The sequence below is a fragment of the Scleropages formosus genome, chromosome 19 (genome assembly GCF_900964775.1).
Source record: "Scleropages formosus chromosome 19, fSclFor1.1, whole genome shotgun sequence".
Lineage (NCBI taxonomy): Eukaryota > Metazoa > Chordata > Actinopteri > Osteoglossiformes > Osteoglossidae > Scleropages > Scleropages formosus.
The window spans coordinates 19,272,508-19,290,747 of NC_041824.1; the positions used below are offsets into that span (position 1 = coordinate 19,272,508).

Genomic DNA, 18,240 nt, shown 5'->3' on the forward strand with positions numbered 1-18,240 from the left:
TTTGGGGTGCAGGTCACAGGCCTGCTTTGAAGGATTTTTTTGACAATAAAAAGAAAAAAATATTTAAAAATTCAAGCAATGTCAATTTGAGCTCTCTGCAGCCTTTTATTTTGGTACGGTGTTGCATTTATAAATGAAGCCAATGGCATTTAAAAAAAATCCAGGTTAGCAATGACTGCAGTGGTTGAATACATTATGAAATAAAAGAATCACTGGTCTAAATCGAAGTGGGATAAGCCTCCCTGCTGAAACTATGGGATTATCACAATGAAAGCAATGTAGTTAAATATCCTAAATCCATGCATGCCAATTGTCAGTATATTGGCAACATCCTTAGCTCCAAAAAATGTACGGTCTATAAGGAAGGTGACCTATGATTCCTATGTGCCTTTTGTGGTGAAATATGAAAAGAAACAAAAGGGCCTTTCTGTATAAATGAAAATAAACTGAAGATCATGTATAAGATCATATTGTATGTTTTATGTGATGTATTCATACCAAATCATTAAAAAATGTTAGCCAAAACTTATATAGAACATCTTTTAATCATATATTGTAAATCATGAAGTAACCGTGATCTAGGCCATGCTTAGCAAGATACAGCACAGTACAGTAGGGTACCTCTCTAGAGTGTATTTGGTGCACAGAACCACCCAGTGGTCACATCGGCTGTTGCATCCTGTTGGGACATGCCAGCTGCTGCCGTTCTAATAAACTTATTTTCCGTTTTAATTACAGAAATAAGAAAGAAACTTTTGTTTTAAGCTGTGTAATTTTTTTTTTTTTTTTTTTTACAGAAGCTATGGCCCTTTACTTTTCACACTATATGTAAATTTTTCTTTGCCTTTCTTTACCCATTGTACTTTTTTATGTACTCTATATATAATTAAGTAATTAACCTTAGATTTTATTTAAAAATAATGTCCTCAAGACTTGTTTCTGAAGGATTTTGACTTCCAGCAGCCAGAAATGAAATTTAGGCAGACAGGCTTGCAGTGAGAAGTGACTTTAATAATACTCAATGCTAAAGGTAGTTGAAAAGGCTTTTATTTCCTATTTGTTTAGTACAGAGCTGGTAACACACATGGTAAGTCTTTGTTGACATATTTCATTTTTGATTCCCCCAGAGTCCTTAAGAACAGGTCCATGGGAGCCACATTTGCCAAGTAACCCCCCCCCCCCCCCCCCCCCCCCCAGCGAAGGTGGCAGGTAGCATGCGGTCCACAGGCGGTACAGTTAACTCACATGGACGACGACCACACGACGTGTAAGACGGAAAGAAGCACAGATGGGAGGAAGAGAGGCACGTCCCCCTTCCTACCGTTTGAAAGATAAAGCAGGGAAGCGAGGGAGAGGAACAGCTCTTTGGAATATTTATTGTACAGCGGCAACGGATCACATTTCAGAGCGCTCTAGAAATGTCCCCCTTTACCACACTGAGGGACATGTCTGCAGGTGAGCCCTGCTGCGGTCCCAACAACGTTACGTCATAATTGGCAACATGTGACATAGATTCGCTGATCACAGCAGCTTAAAATGTCCAAAAATAAACTGCTGAAAAATGAAACTTTGTCACTGCACATTCCCCAGGCCCAAACTGGCCCTTACGCCATGTGGCATGATATCAAACAGCATATTATTGACGTAAATATAACAGTATTCTTATTTTATAAACATCATTAAGCCCTGTCATGTTCTTGAAGCCATGAAGACGTTTTCCTAACGTACTCACACGGTTTTGGGATACAAAACAATTAACTCTCCTTTTGAGCTGTGGTGTGAAACTAGTCATGGAAGTGACATAATTCACCAGTTGGCACAACTGAAGGTATGAAATATAAATGCTGCAACTTCTTGGTCAAAGGTATCATTACTTCATCCCCAATGGGTCATCACTCATCTCCAGACGCAAAATTCGAGTTCCACTTCATCATGGCTACTCTACTTTATAGAATAATATTTCACCTTTTACTTTATTTTGCCTTACTCAATGAATCCTTTCTGGTGAGTTAGTGTGCACTGTTTGTTTTAACTTGAGTTTCATGGTTGTCCTGCTTGTAATACTGGCATTTTCTTCTCTTTATGGGAAACCAATACATCCCTCAGGTTAGTGATGAGTTATGTAATGTGATCAATATCATTGGAGAGTGACCATGTTGGGAATAATTTCTTGAGCGCTTTATGACTTTAAGTATACGTAGTCGTCCACATTAGCAAGTATCTTGATCTTCTGCATTTTATGTTGATTTATTGTGACACAGTTGATTTTAAAAATGCCCTGTGTTCATTTTCAAAATGTGCTACACAAAGGATGCAAACGTGGACCTGATAAGAACAACGTACACAAACTGCATGCATCCGTACATGTGTGTAAAAATAGCCCCAAGGGTTTTACAACCATCACGGCAACTTCATTCTTCCCATTTCAAACTTATTGAACGTTGCACGACATTAAAAGACTGCAAACAAACAGAGAAACCACCAGGGTGAACAAATGAATATAATTGCATTGCATTTCTTATTCTGATTACACATTTGGCATAAAAACGACACATTTACACAATAAAAAAAAAAAAAAAAAACTGAAAAAGAAATCCCTTTGAAATAAATACAGGAATGAATTCCAGAAAAAAAAAAAAAAAACAAAAAAGCTCACTCATTATATATGCCAGTTTCTCAAGACAGAAAAAGGGTTATCTGTAATCAGACATAAGCAGATTAAAAATGGCAGGATGCCGAAGCTATTCACAGGGTTAAGTGAACAGAGAAATGGTTTCCCAAACACATTCTCTACACTGCTGAGCTCTAAGTTGTTAGTGCTCAAGTCATATGGCTTTATTTGAATTTTAATCAACAATCTAAATACACACACACACATACACAAATATTAGTCAGGTGCTGTAAAATGTGGCCTGTCACCCAAATATATGTAATCTGGCAGAAATACATTAAGGAAAAAAGAAAAGAAAAAAGATAAATGGGGGCTCCAAGGATTGTAAGTGTATAGGATTTTGTATTTGAACCATGAGCAAAACAAAAACTTTGTTTCATTTGAAACATTTTCTCTTCCAAAAAAGCTACCGACTATATCATTGAAATTGACTCTTGACAAGGGACAACAATAAAATCAAAAAAAGTAAATTAGGAAAGCAGTCATGAATGCTTTTTGATGCCTTAACCTCTCCACATCAGCTCGAACCCTCAGCCCACTCAGAGAATCAGAATGTCTGAACTTGGAACCCCCAATACACAAGCAGAAATGACATGTTTGATGTCTTTTATAGTAAAAGGACCAGTAAAGGTGAATTTGAAAAACAACTAAATAAGACTGACATATAAGAAAATTAATACATTGTAAATATCACAGAAGACAGCAAGCATGCGGCTACATTTTCATCCTACATGAAACCACACACAGCACAAAACACCAGTCTTGTTCATATGTATTTCAGGCGTGGATAGAGTTATTATTTCTCATCTATATTTTACATTCTTTCCCGTACCCATTCATGGAAAATATTCAATATTTTGTTTAGAAAATATACAGTCAGTGCATCTTTTCCCCATTTTATTATTAAAATGACAAATGGAATGCACATACACAATAGATTTTTGCTTTGTCTTTAAAACATGCTGCTATTTACAGTATAGTATAGAAACATGCAATATTCACAAATATGATCTATGTATATATAGGCAAAACTACACACCAATGAATTTTTTGATTGCTTGTATGTTATCCTATGTTTTTCTAATGTTACTTCTCCGGATTTTGGAACAAAAAAGAGGTAACATAGAAATAATATAATGTGCTCCAGAGCATTTTGGGTGAAGGTAATTTTGTCTCCTGTATGGTGATGTAGCGATGAAATGAAATTTGGCTTCTGGAAGAAATTAATATACCAAAAGTGGAAGTAGGAGCTTCTGAAACAAATTATTTCCCATTCGGCATTAGTGCTGCTACATGGTATAGATGGAGCTGTTGGGAGGTATAGGTGAATATTACCAATGACTTTACCTGATACTACCATACACAGGTAAAATTTAGCAGAAAGCACAGTCCAAAACTGTGTGGCAAACAACAATGGCTCAAAGACTTGAATCTTGGAATATTGCTCTGGGATCTGAAATAACAGCTGTCGAATCTGCACAGCAAACCTTCTAGGTATGATACAAAAGCGATGCCTAAAGGAAATTGGTTTCTTTTTTGATTCACTTTTGAGAAGAGGTTAACTAATTTCTTTCTGACTCACAAGTCAATCAAATATTAATGCATAAAAATGGAGTTACAAAATGAAAAGAAAAAGAAAAAACTTATATACATCAAGGCAAATGGCAAACAAAACAGAAAAGCAGTAATGAAATGTCATGACAGATGAACCAGAGTTGCTTTTCAAGACAAAGAATTCCTTAAATTAAGTGGTGAGCAACACTTTTTTAAAGCTTAGAACTTTCGTATTTCTACATCCAAAAAAGTAAGTCTAAAAGGAGAACCTGGCATTTACTCTAAAGTGCTTAAGCAATACAATTTTTTGCTGTGAAGCAAAAGAACAGAAGCCGCATGGGAGTTTGAAAGGTGAAAACAGCTTATTCTGAATGTCATTACTCTGTGAAGACTTGTTTCTCTGGTTTTTTTGAAGGACAAGGAATGGCGATTGCTCCAAAGTGGGACCTTCACTGAATCCATGAATAACAGTAGCTTTAAGCCAGGAGAACTGGAGCCATCGGAACTGGAGGTGGTAGATTGCAGGCAGTAGAATAGATGTCCAGCAAACGTCAATGTTTGCAAGGTCCTTTAAAGTCCAGTCCTTTTGAACGAGGCACGGCTCCTCAATTTACCCTGGTCTGGAAGACACGGTTTTCCCAGAAAATACTAAAGGTCATAAACAACTCCAAAGCTTCTCTGTGGATCTGCCTGAATGATCTCTCTCTCTCTCTCTCTCTCTCTCTCTCTCTCTCTCTCTCTCTCTCACTCTCTCTCTCACTCTCTTTTTCTCCATCTTTCTGTGCTGAAGGCACTGGTAACTCGAGCCATCTAACATTAGACGGAAAGTAATTGGCCATCACATAAAAGTATTATCTTCTTATGTTTTTACTGAAACACATTTTTCCGTGATAGATAGATAGATAGATAGATAGATAGATAGATAGATAGAGTTACTGTTTTAACTTGGCTTCAAAATTTAATTTAGGGCATGTACCTTATTATTTTATGAAGTATTGCTATTCAAAACATGAGGAAGTATAATTATATATCATCACAGTATGTATCTTCCTTCTTATGCAAATGATTTGACTGTTCTACTGTCAGTTGTTTCAACTGTAATCCATTTACACTGTCTTTTCAAAACAACTTATTTTAATGACAAACTTTGCTATCTAACCATCTTTTAAGATTACTCCCTCAAAACATGAAAATCTTAAGTAATCAATAGAGGTACTGACCTATGAAATTTAAACCAATTTTACCGGCTAATTTTAATGTGAACTGTCAGAGTAGGAACCATGTATGCAGTATTTTTTAATTTGAAATATTGTATACCATTTTCCCTCAGTATGCTTAAGAAAAGGCTGGCCTCTGAAAACAGTCCTAATTTATGCTACACACTGTAAAATATTAATACCAAATGATCCATTTACATTTCCACCTTTAACAATATTGTTAAAATGATTTGCAGTATTGTAACCTTCTGTAATCATTAGACGTATTATGACAGCATTTCCCTTTTCAGTTTGTTTTCAGTGGTTTCATTTGTTCAGAGAAAAGCTCTAATCTTTGGACAATATTTCTAAACTGACAGCACGGCTAATCTAAGTTATATGTGTTTGATTTTTCACTGTGCTCTGAATTTATTATGAGCTTTACCATCCAAAACATGCAGCCCTGGACAATATATTTAGTTTTTATTAGTGTCAAAAAAGAAAAAAAAAGAGACAGACTTTTTTTCTATGTGAAAATATGATCAGGATCTGATTTGTGATTTCGGCACCAATCACCTTGGCATTGCACTTCCTGTAGCCAACAGCTGAAAACGGGGTTGGGTATGGGCCAAGGATCTGTGGGAGGGCTGCTTCTCAGTGGGGTGTGCCGCACACTTAGCAAATATGGTGATTTGACCTTCTAAATGGCAAAACAAGCCCCAGTGTTGGCAGCTCAGCATTTTTTCTTTTCGTTTTTTTTTTTTTTTTTTTTTAAGAGAACAAGCCTAAAAGGCTAAGATGGCTTTGTAATATACATGTTGACAAAGAAAAGAGAAAACACACACTTCAGCTGAGCTGAAACCATCTCATTCCTGCACATGCCGTCTGCAAATAAAAAAAAAATCCCCAGTGTGCCTTGGCTGCAGACACATAGCACCAACGCGCTCTGTTACAGAATCTATATGCGTCAAAAAATGGGTGAATCCCTACGTCCGCTTCTCCCTACTTGCCGTGCGCTCATTTTCAGTGACCTTACAGTCGATGTAAACCAAAAAAACCAAAATGTACTGTTCTCGGCAGTCAATTTGTTTGACTACGGCTGCCATGGGTGGTGATCCGCAAATCTCATGCAGTGTGAGATACCGAGTCGATTGTTAAGAGACAAGATATATCAATGCAGTGAGGTGGGGGGTGGAGACACAGTTGGGGAGTGGGGTTGGTGGGTTGGGATGGGAATGGGGTTACTTTTTGCCGGCTAGTGCTGCCAAGATGGCGTCAACCTCCTCCTCAGGCTTGAGCGGATGCCACTGAGCAATGGGGCGCCGTGGATTGGCCAACATGTCAGACCAGTGCCTCAGCTCTGTGCCCGTTGCCTTGCTGCCCACAAAGATCTTGCCAATGGCATCATTCTTGCCGATCTTATCGTAGTCCAGCACTGTTATTACGGCTTGGATTTTCTATGGTAAAAGACGAAACATTTCAGTTTTACTTTGATTATTAAATAAAACAATAGAGTGGAAAAATACGTGTATCTTTCCAGAACGACACATGACCCAAAAACATATTAAACAAGATGACAGATCTGTATACCTGGACTTGAAATAACAAAAATTCCTTGCTTATCTGTCACATCAGATCATATAGAACTGAATAACAGTGCAACTATATTTTAATTACTCAGCTGAAAGCACTGGAATAGTTAGGCACAGGACTGGTAGGAAAAGTTGTTATCCAAGGCTCCAAATAAACCTGACGCTTCTCATATGTGTCCACGGTACCTGCATCTGCTCCAGAGGGACCTCAAAACTGAAGGACTCATTGTAGTAGGGGTTCAGCGTGTTCTTCTTTACTGTGGTCTTCTTTTTCTTTAATCTCTTGCCATTCTGCAATAGGTGGATCTTCACATAGGGGTCTGCACACAGACAAACGATCACGTTAGTGAATGTGACAAACTTTTTTTATTGCAATGATATGCTCCTTCATTTGTGAATCTTTGTAATCTGCTGATTGGTTTATTACCTGAGGACGGCTTTGGCTCAGTATCACTGCAGCAAGTTCAGATTAAGAGCCAGATCTGTTTTTAGGGAGTGAGAATGTTTTCTCTTTGTTTTATAAACAAACAAACAAATAAAATAAAGTGATGACAAACCCCAGAAGATGTTCCCCTCAAATAACAACAGAACTCTGCCTCGGCTGCAGACTGATTGCCTCGACACACACCGACTTTAAATTCAGTCGATCAAGAAACACTTCAAAAGGAAGCCAATGGAGAGAGTCGCCGCAGAATCTCAGCCAGTATTCTATTGATTACCTGGTGGCTCTATTTTGCCTCTGTAATTTTGAGTGATGCAATGCATGACCTCCCTCTTGTTTTCCGTATGCATGTGAGCTCACGGCAATTGACAAAAATAAAATTAAAAGTCATAATAATGTATTGGAAAAGCAAAATATGAACTGAACTCAGAATAAGAACTGAATATATGAAACTAAAATACAGATGTGAGTGCACATGCAAGCTAACCGAAATACCCATATTTTTTTGTAACAGGACAAATGCATTTTGATAGAGCCTTCTATTTCAGTAATCCTGTGTGTGATTACAACTTTGTTTTAGTAAAGTATTATAATAATAATAATAATAATAATAATAATAATAATAATAATAATACTGATCACCATGCTACCCACTGACCACAATAATGAGATTATACTATATTGTTTGTTGATATGTGACTAAAGGTGAATGTATGAACTCAGCATGTTTAGCAGAAATAGACTCCAGTGAATGTGTTTTGCTCATCTTTACTTTGCCATGGAGCAGGAGTGCTGCCATGAGTGATGAATGGGCTGGAGGGTAACTAGGGGAGGGGGTTGTCAGTCTAATCTCACCTGACAGTCCTCCCACATCCATCTTTTTGAGGTTCTTGGCCTCCAGGATGCAGATGGTGAGCTTGCCTGCTGTTGGGACATAGCGGAGTGAGATACAGATGTCACCCAGCTTCTCTGGCTGCAAGGTGGGGGCACAAAACAGGACGTGTAGTGGTTTAGGACACAGCCTTAAACACAAAAGGTTGCAAGATCACACTTATGAAGGGGTCCACATCCTTCAGCAAAGTACTTAAGTTACATATAATGACACCAAATTTGCTGTAAAGTCGAAAAACAACCTGTCGTGTGTGATAATTTACAAATAAAAAATAGTGCATCATGTACTATCGGGAAGGTGTAAAAATTTTCTTTTAAAAAATGTTAAAATAGCTATCTCTAAACATTTGTTGCTTCATGTTAAATTTTAGTGAATTTTTGCTATTTATATATTTCAAAATAATTTACTGTATTTGCTGAGCAAGTGGAGCAATCTATAATGATTGACAGCTCACTATTTCAAACTTGTATACGAGCTGAAGATGATGGTCACTGCTACAATTTCGGCCATGTTAAGTAAAGGCAACTGAAGTTTCCATTCCTGTGTTTGATGAAATGTGAATCCTGCTGGCATAGGTGAGGACAACCTTTAGGTCCTTACCTCCTCTTTCTCAGCACTCTCCAGGTCCCTCCACTCTTCAATGGGCTGGCCCAGGTCTACTGTGTTCATTGGCAGTTTCACCTCTCCAATGATGTCATGCTTGGAGAAGCGGTCAAAGTCATAAACGGACATCACCAAAGTCTTCCCACCCAATTCTTGGTAGGGAACCTGCGGGAGGTAGGATGTGAGACATATTTAGTTTACACCCCCTTCTGTCTTTTCATCAACAAAATTGGACTCCTAATGCACAGGGAACACACACATCTCTTTTGAGAAACAGCAGCAGTTTAGAATTGGTTTCTTCATGAACGACCAAAGAAACTATTCTTCTTAACAGGAACATTATAAACTATAAAATATTTCAAAATGTTGTTCTGGCATTGAAACACTAATGTGCTAAGAAATTAAACTCAATGTACCATAAACATATTTTATGTGTTGATGGGGCATTAGGTAACATAAAGTGGAAAAAGTTCCCATTTGAATTCCACTCCTGCTGCACTACCCTTGGTCAGGGTGCTTGCCCTGAAGTGCTGTGGTAAAAATGCCCTGCTGTTTAAGTAAGCACATAGCTGTGAGTAACTTGTGGTTGTGCAAATCTCACATTGTTAGTAAACTTGGAAAAAGGTGTCAGCTAAACAAGAAATGATAATTTGTAGTTTTTGTTAATATCTAGTAGTTTAAGTTGTCATTTTTGTCTTTCAACCCTCATCAGAGGTTATTAACATCATTTTTTTTAGAAGTGAAGCAACAAATGTAAATATCCCAGCAGTTCTGTGATTATCTTGGCCTCAGGCAGTGGGTATCCTAACATAGAGAGGAAACTGTTATGTGAAATTGGAAAGTCAAAAACAATGATAATTTATAATTGTTTACATATGCACATCTCCTGCTGAAAACTAAGGATAGGATATGATGGAGTGTGTCCGAAGATGCCTCTGCAGCACTAGCGTTAATATTCAGTGGCTTTACATAGAATGTTGAGTTGTTGAGCTCAGCAGCAAATCCTTCTCTCGGAAGGAGGGATACTTGATCTTTTCATGAGAGACTGTAGTATCAGCAAGAAGGTAGGGCTATGCTCTGCCCCTTTTAGTCTTCTTGGCACCAATTTAGTGCTTGTAAAGTGCACTGGCAATTTGCCCTAACATCGCAGCATGCCCTGCTTTGACAGCTCACGTCTGCAAATTTGTGCTCTTCTGCAGCAGTTCCAAAGGATCTTAATATTTAAATGAATATTCACAAACAAATAAACAATCTCAGTGTTTCCAATGAAGCATATCATTCTCAGGCAGAGTCATCATCAAAATCCAGGACCCCAGTTAGAATTGATGGTTAGGGTCACAGTCTTGTTCTCACCTCTGGCTTCATTGAGTTAAACAACTTAATAATGTGCAAATACCCTTGCTGTACTGTAAATGCAAGCTGCATACATTAGACACTACTGTAGTATAACCATATCCTCACCTAACCCAAGAGCCAGGCAAGTTTAGACCTCCATTAGTTTCCACAAACAGGGGTGCATGGTGGCGCGGTGAGTTTGACTGGCGCCTGCTGTGTGGTGGGTCTGGAGTTCGAGCCCTGCCTTGGGTGCCTTGCGACAACCTGCCACCCAGTCCTGAGTGTGTCCCCTCCCCTTTTGACCATGCACCCTGTGTTGGTAAGGCTCCGGTTCACCGTGACCCCGCTTGGGACAAGTGGTTGTTGGTTGGTTAGTTTCCACAGGATTGTGTAAAGGTGTGTTTATCAGAGTGATTCAAAGCTTTGAATGCAGCTAAGTCTACTGAGCTTTGAGAGGTATCAAGTTTGAGACTTTGGTTACTGGAGGTCATCAAAAGATTTGTTCTCTGATACCTGTAGAAGCTGGTCACTTGCTACACCCCAGCAAGAGTGCTATTCTCTTCCACCTCTGGCCAGTTGGTGGTCCCGCACATGATAGGTTCAAAAAAAAAAGCTGAAGGCTCTCAGTTCTGGATCCAGTGTAGAGGAATGACCTCACTCTCACAGTAAAAACTGCTAAATCCCTCTCAAAGTTCAGGAGACTTAAAAAGCTGCTTTTTTGGACCAAATTTTCTTCTTGTCACACTAGGACTAAGTGAAATAAAGAAGGCTCCTGCTCACCCTGTGTGGTCTACCATCCAATCTAACCATGTGATATAGGAATAGTTGTTCTTTGCCTTATCTAGTCATGTGAAAGAGGGCCACAAAAGCTCCTAAAAGGAACTGTCAATCTGCTTGTCCTACCTTGAACACGAAAGACTCATTGAAGACAGGGTTCAGCGTCTTCTTGTGCACCTTGGTGTCAAACTTTTTCTTCTTGTCAGGCAGAAGGAAGACTTTGACATAGGGGTCTGAGGTGCCGCCTGTATCCATGGAGATGAGGTCAGCTGCTTGGAGAATTCCCACAGTGAGCTGGTGAAATGGGGCACATCAATCAGCTGATTTCCAAATACCCTTATTATCACTGATTCTCTAATATTATTTTATTAAGTTGGGGGAACATGAATTAGTATGTGCAACATTCTTTAAAACAACTTCTGTCAATGAAGGCATTCTGAATACTGAAATTATGTATGCAAAGAGTGACAGTATATTATTTCTATGCAACATTGTGTGAAAGCTACTGTCTAGCGAAAGTCAACTTCTTATGTACATTGATTGTACGGTAAGATACCTCCTAACTCCACATTCATGTGCTGGAAAACTAAGAGCTCATCAAACAGAACCTTGATGGTCCATGCCTAAAATCCTCCAAAAGCTCCTGCAACTCGATGAGATGCTTGTCAATTAAGTCCACTCAGTAGTGCTTCACCATTGGTACTACAATGCGTCCAAAATGCCCTGAAATTGTTTCTCTTGCGGCCCGACAAGGTCGTTTTACATACTTCCACTTTCAAAGAATACATTTTACATTTTCAAATTAATTATATGATATAGCAACAGATAAATTTCATTTTTTTCCACTTTTAATCTGAATGAATCTTATTTCCCGGTTCTTCAGTTCCAACTACAATACTAATTAATAATCTGTCTGACCATAATATATAGTTTAATTTCCTCCTTTGGGTATTGCCATTTATTGAACCCATGTTTGCAGAAGTACTGTTGATACTGTCAGTATTTTTCTTACTTCCTAAAGAAATAATATCATGAAGTACTTAGAGCGCATCCTGTTATCAATACTTAAACCAAAGTTTTGTCTTTCCTCAAACTAAACTGAAACCATAACAAAATCCATCAAATTCCAGTAAAAAGGAAAATCAAACTTTTATCTCAGATTGGTAGTGTTTTCTAAAGATGAGGGATTACAGAACTATATAAAAACTTTTACTTTCACCATGGACATTTCCATTTGAAAGTGTGTTTCTGAAGTTAAGTTCATAGTGTTGTCAGCAATTATTCAATGATAAGTAAGCATGGCTATAGTTAACAGAAGACTCGGGGGCAAGGCTCAATTTTTTTAACTCCTTAGCACATTAAATTCAATAAATCATTTAAATCATCAGAAAATAAAAGAAAAAAATGACATCTGATGACTTAGAACCTAGATAATAAGGACCCAATTTGCCTTGAACATCTGCAGTGCTGAGCAAATTACCAGTTATTTTATTGCACAGTTTCACCTTGAATAAATTTCTTGGGCATCTCTGCTTTTCCAGAGTAGTTTTTGGGAACAATGGTTTCTATAATTTAAAGTACTAAAGTCAGTTTTACTGTGAACCAACAGCAAGATGTCATCAAAGGTCCTGCCTTCTTCTTTAGACTTTATTGGCCAGTTTTGGCTTTTGCTGAATTTTTCCTTCAGTCAGTCAACATAAAAATAACTTTTACCTCAGAAAACTCAAGAGAACGGCACAATGCTTTCTGTTTGGGACGTCTCTATCAGTATATTTCTGTTGAGAAGTCATCACTCCCTGACAGTTACACTACCTGCTGTCACAGGAACATGGAATATCTCATATATGTAACCAGAATAACAAGAAAGAGTTCTCTCTGCAATCAGACCAATCAGAGTTCATTGTTATCCGAGAGTTTGCTCTCAACCAATCAGAGATTTGTCCCACTTTGACAGTTAACTCAGTTTTTTCACGGACAGTGCAACTGATGGTGGAACTCTGAGGTGAAAATGAAATTTAAATCAAGGTAAGTATGTGACAAAGTTTTTACTCATATTACAACTACTGAATATTATGATTTTGTATAAATCACCTTTTAATTTAATTATTTGATGAGTTAAGCATATGGAATATGAAATGGCACTTGCAAGTACACAGTTAACAGCAAATTAAATATTTGAATTGGACTTTTTTAGTGGTTTTTTTTTTTTTTTTGATTTACGGCATGTGAGTCGTTCTTCTGCCAGATCAGAAAACTCTTGATTTTTTTTGTTCCTTAAATGTTTTCTTCCACTTAGGATTGACAATGTTTCTATTATTATTGTTGTTGTTGTTGTTTTACTGTTGTTTTATTGGAATAATCATAAGAAACAATCCAGTGAGGTCTTTTTCTTAGTCATTACATTGACTTATTTGAAGTGAAAAATGATTGGATGACAGATAACTATCTGATAGCTGATGTAAATTTTAAATTATTGTCTGATTCATACTTCCATGAGGATTAGACAGCAAACTTTATTGCTGCATTACTTTTACTGTTAATTATGTTTGCTAGTGTTGCAGTTTTATTTCAGAAATGTACTTTTGACATGTTACATGGTGTTTACAAATTTTTTGTGTTTGACAGATCTTTTTTCAAAATATTTGTGTACATTAATAAAATAATAATAATAACCTAAACAAAGAAACCCATGTTGAGGTTACAGATAAATAAAATAAAATAAAATAAAATAATCATGCATCATAGAGCAGCATTGCTGATGCAGTTTACTGTGGATGAGTTGATGGGTGGTTGGTTGGTGTACCAGTTAAGCCACAACGGTCAGTTAAATCATTGATTTCAGCAATATGAAACTTGAGAAAGAAGAATAATTCACGCTAAGGCTGAGATGCCAAATGCTGTGTACAGGGACCAACCTTGTTATCCTGGAAATCATAGTCCAGGGAGTACTGCAGCTTGCCCAGCTTCTCCTCCTCCTTCTGCTCTTCCTCCTTCTCATCCCCGGTCATTCCTGTCTCTGCATCGTCATCATCATCATCATCCTGTAGTTTCTGCAGTGGCAAGAGAAAAGTGAGGGTAGGAGGGTGTCAGGTATTACCACTGACATCACAGTGCAGCATAGTACAGCAAAAGAGGATTCTCAATATAGACAGAGCAACACCAATTTCCAACTATCCTTCCTTACCTCCTAGTAACCTCTCAGCAAATTATTCAAAGACAGGCACAAGAGCTTTAAATTGATGTTTGCAGCATAACTTGATGTTGTATTTTCCTAAAGGCTTTTCATTTTTGGATAAACTGTAAAACTACAGGACAATGATAACGGCTGTTATCACTTGTCTAGAGACCCCAGAGGCTTAATAATAAGTGCTTTGCAAATAATGGTGGCTACCTGGTTAGATATGACCACACTAAAAAGCTCACTTTGCTGCTTGGCCATGTTTTAATAACAGTACTAGAGCACTTGGAGGACATTACTGCTCCTGAGCTGACATTCGGATAAACTTGACAACACATGAAGCTTAGCTCTGCAGTGCCCCAGTGCTAAGTGGTACTCCCCTTCGGCCCATTTGATGGCATTTCAAGGAGTAAACAGACTGTTACAAGGTGCCAGAAGCTACCCTGAGGGTTGATGAAACTGCAGATATCCTTGTCACCACCACCAGGCACAAGAAAAAAAAAAAAAAAAAAAAACACAACTGGACAAAGTCTCTCGTGTTTCAGACCTAATGCTTCAATGAAGACATTAGACAAGTAATTCAAGTTTCCTTTAAAATCCAATGCCTATTTTATTCTGAGGTTTGGTACATAAAAAGCAATGAGGTGGTATATCATAGCATACTAAAACTATGCGATCTCACCATAAGAATTAGAGTCCTGTGCAAAAGTTTGGGCACCCCTAGTCAACTGACAAATTTTATTGGTTTTGTAAGTGAAGTTAACACAAGCAATTTCAGGGAGCAAATTTAAAAATGAAAAATTTTAATGGATTTTAATTTACTATTTATTTGCTGATTATTATAATAGAGTGGAAAAAGAAACATGCAAAGGTCTGGACACCCTGTCCATCCAGTACACAGCAACACCCTCTTTGGCAAAAATCATAGCCTGCAAATGATTCCAGCAAAAAGTCTTTCAATCCTTGTTTTAGTGTTTTTTTTTTCCTCTCTTCCTTGCAGAATCCTTCTAGTTCATAAATAGGTCTGAGGTCATCTTGCAAGCCCTGTATGTTTGAGGTCTACTCACAGATTTTCAATATTACTCAATTGCAGGGAGTAACAGAGCTACCCTGATGTTTAGCTGTTGCTGAAGTGATCTTTTCTTCAAATGCTTCTCCTTTTATCTTTGATTGTCACCAAAGAGTTAATTTTTTGTTCCATCAGACCTTAGTGCCTGTTCCAAAATGCTTCTGTCTTATCTAAGTGTTATGCTACACATTTATAACATTGACTTTTGTAATAAGATTTCAGGTAAGGTTAACTTCTGATGACTCTTCCATGTATGTCATGTTTGTGTAAGCAACACTGCAAAGTCAACCGGTGCACTACTATTCCTCTGCTAGCTAAATCTTCCTTCCTCTTCTTTAAATATTTGACCTGTTTAGAAGCAGTTCTATCTCAGATTTTTCTTAGATTTCCAGATCTTGTCTTGACTGCAACAGGTTCCCTTAACTTCCCTTTATTAATTGAAATTGCTACAATGAAGAGTTTTGATATCTTTTTATAGCCTTCCTCTGCTTTGCAAGAGTCAATTGCCTTTATTTCCAGTCAGCAATTTAGAAGAGCCTATGACTGTTGAATGTAAGTACTGCGCCCTTGAGAGGTTTTGAAAGGTCAGATAATTTAAGCTTTGCAATTGTCTTCACCTGACTTGGATTAAGGCCTAACTAGCCAATTAAATTCTGAAAATTAGCATTAATTGATGAACTTGAAGAGTGGCCAAAGTTTTGTGTTTACAACATTTTTTTGTTTTTTTTTTTTACAATCTAACTTTGTTTCTTACAGAACCTGTAACTTGTATGAACTTCTTTTCAGTTAGAAAATAAATAAACTCGTAATTTGACTACGGGTGCCCAAAATTGTGCCCATGACTGTATTCATGGCATTAAATTTGTAGGAAGTATGAATAACAAATTTAGGAAGTTTACCATCATTACATCCGGTTTTCAACTAGAAGCACAAGAAACACCTCTGAAGTCTAATAAAAATTCATGATGATAGTTGAGAAAACCAAATATTTGTAAATAGATAAAGTCTATTAAGCAAACTTGTTTATGGAACACAAAAACACATTAGATTTTTGTAATATTTGAAAAACCAACATATATAATTATCTTTGACTGGGCTCTTAATGAAGATCTCTTTGTTAGAAAACGCTTAAATGACATACAAATAATGTATGTAATGACGGCGATACAATATTTTTCTCTTCCAGCAGAGTGCTGCCCATTACTCTGCCCCATCCTGTTTAAAGCCACAAAAGAGCAAATACAAGTGAAAATCACAGGAAAAGGATTTGTGCTCTGGCTTTTGGAAGAATTAACTGAAAAATGGTCTGGGGTATGCAACCAAATAATAAGTTTACAAAACTTTAATTTGCTTGAAATTATTTTGCACCAATTTAATATGCTCAGGTGAAATTATGGGTACTAAAGACAAAAATAACATTCCCCATCATGATTTAACCTGTTTGAAAAGCATCACCCAGTAATAACTGCTGGTGTTCTTGTCTTTAGCCTCATTCATCTTTTGATGTGAAATACAAATATACAAGTAACAAATTTTACTTTACTGTCCGAATACTTATCTTTCTAACTCTATGTACTGTAATTCTTAGAACTTGCACCCTTCGACTCTAGAACTTATACAGTTTCCAAAAAAATAAATGGAACAACACTCAAGGTGGCCTAGGTTTGCAGTGAAAGCAATTTTTTTCTATGGGTTTGAAAGACACCATATATAACATAAAAAATCACCAAGAAAACTGTTAATATAAAAAGTCTGCACTGGTAGTGGATTGTTGACTGACACATATCTGTTACTTTATTTGCTCAGATACTAGTAGTATTATTAGTAGTAGCCAATAGTTGTTGGTATAATACTTTTAAACAGTTGTTGAAGCTGTTTTGTCTTTGCGTATGCCAAGCAAGAAAAAGCAAGCATGCTGTATTTGCTTATCATTTTGTTGTCATCAAATATATCTATGTCTAAAGTCTGTCAATCCAATAAAGCTTGTGGTTGAGTTATATTCGTGATTGTTTATTTTGAAGGAAAACAGATTTCTGTGCACCATGCACCCCAGGACAAAAGTTTTTGAAAGCCCAACATCATTCATTCTGCAGTCCGCCACCGACAGGGGTTGGTGTTTCACATCATGCCGTACACGAACCCTGACGGCCCGGCACATGATCCACGGAGCTGCCTCAATGTCATGGGTCAGCGTGGAAAGTTATGCTCATGTCAGGTTGTGTACATTCCCCAGGGCTTTGACTAAAAGGGGAAGACATCTTTTGTTTTTCAGAGAGTGCCGACAGCTTTGCCTGACCTCACCTCTGTACAGGTGTCCAGTGGAACTTAATTGACATTTAATATGCTAAAATCAAATTAGCAAGGTAATTATATCTTGCAATCAGCATTACATGTCCCCACTTACGTTTATCAGAAGAGCCTTGGGTTGTTTTAAGACTCCATCTGCTCAGCATCAATATGTCCCTGTGGTTTTGTTGAATTTGACACCATTACACTGGAAAAATATCCAGAGATATGTGCCTGGCAAAGCCTCAACGTTCCCAGCAAATGGCCAACCATGCTATCTGAGCATGCATTTCAGTGAACACTCGTGTGCTGCTCTTGTGCATCATCCAGTCTTTTCACTTCAGAGTAAGTTTAAAGTTGAAATCTGTATACCTTTAATTAAAAAAAAAAAAAAAGAAACAAACAAAACAGTTTTTTTTATTCCCGCTTTTTCAACGTCTCAGAGTTCAACTCTAATGGTGGCCCCTCCTCCCCCCGCAAGATCAGGCAAGTTGTGCAGCATATCAGAGTGGAAGGAAAGCAGCTGGATCCCACCCTCCCAACAAGCATCTGCAGCACCTAAGCTCGCAAGACTAATGGCAGCAGTAACGTTTGGTCCCTTTTGCAGAGAGACCTACCCTCCCACCCACTTCCACCCTCCTGAGC

General features: G+C 37.7%; 1 protein-coding gene across 3 annotated transcripts in view; it reads right to left on the bottom strand.

The window, feature by feature from the left end:
- Positions 1 to 6,176: 6,176 nt before the first annotated feature.
- Positions 6,177 to 18,240, bottom strand: part of LOC114909057 (synaptotagmin-2-like) — a 42,309-nt gene continuing 30,245 nt past the window's right edge. For 2 of the 3 annotated variants that reach the window (XM_029246457.1, XM_029246456.1), the window contains exons 4-9: positions 13,978 to 14,112; positions 11,189 to 11,356; positions 8,948 to 9,115; positions 8,311 to 8,428; positions 7,200 to 7,333; positions 6,177 to 6,878 (exon numbers count right to left, since the gene is read on the bottom strand). In XM_029246457.1, the coding sequence (XP_029102290.1) occupies positions 6,663 to 6,878; positions 7,200 to 7,333; positions 8,311 to 8,428; positions 8,948 to 9,115; positions 11,189 to 11,356; positions 13,978 to 14,112 (939 nt within the window). In that variant the 3' untranslated portion in view covers positions 6,177 to 6,662. The remainder of the gene's footprint in view (positions 6,879 to 7,199; positions 7,334 to 8,310; positions 8,429 to 8,947; positions 9,116 to 11,188; positions 11,357 to 13,977; positions 14,113 to 18,240) is intronic. The other variant, XM_029246458.1, reaches the window with a different exon arrangement.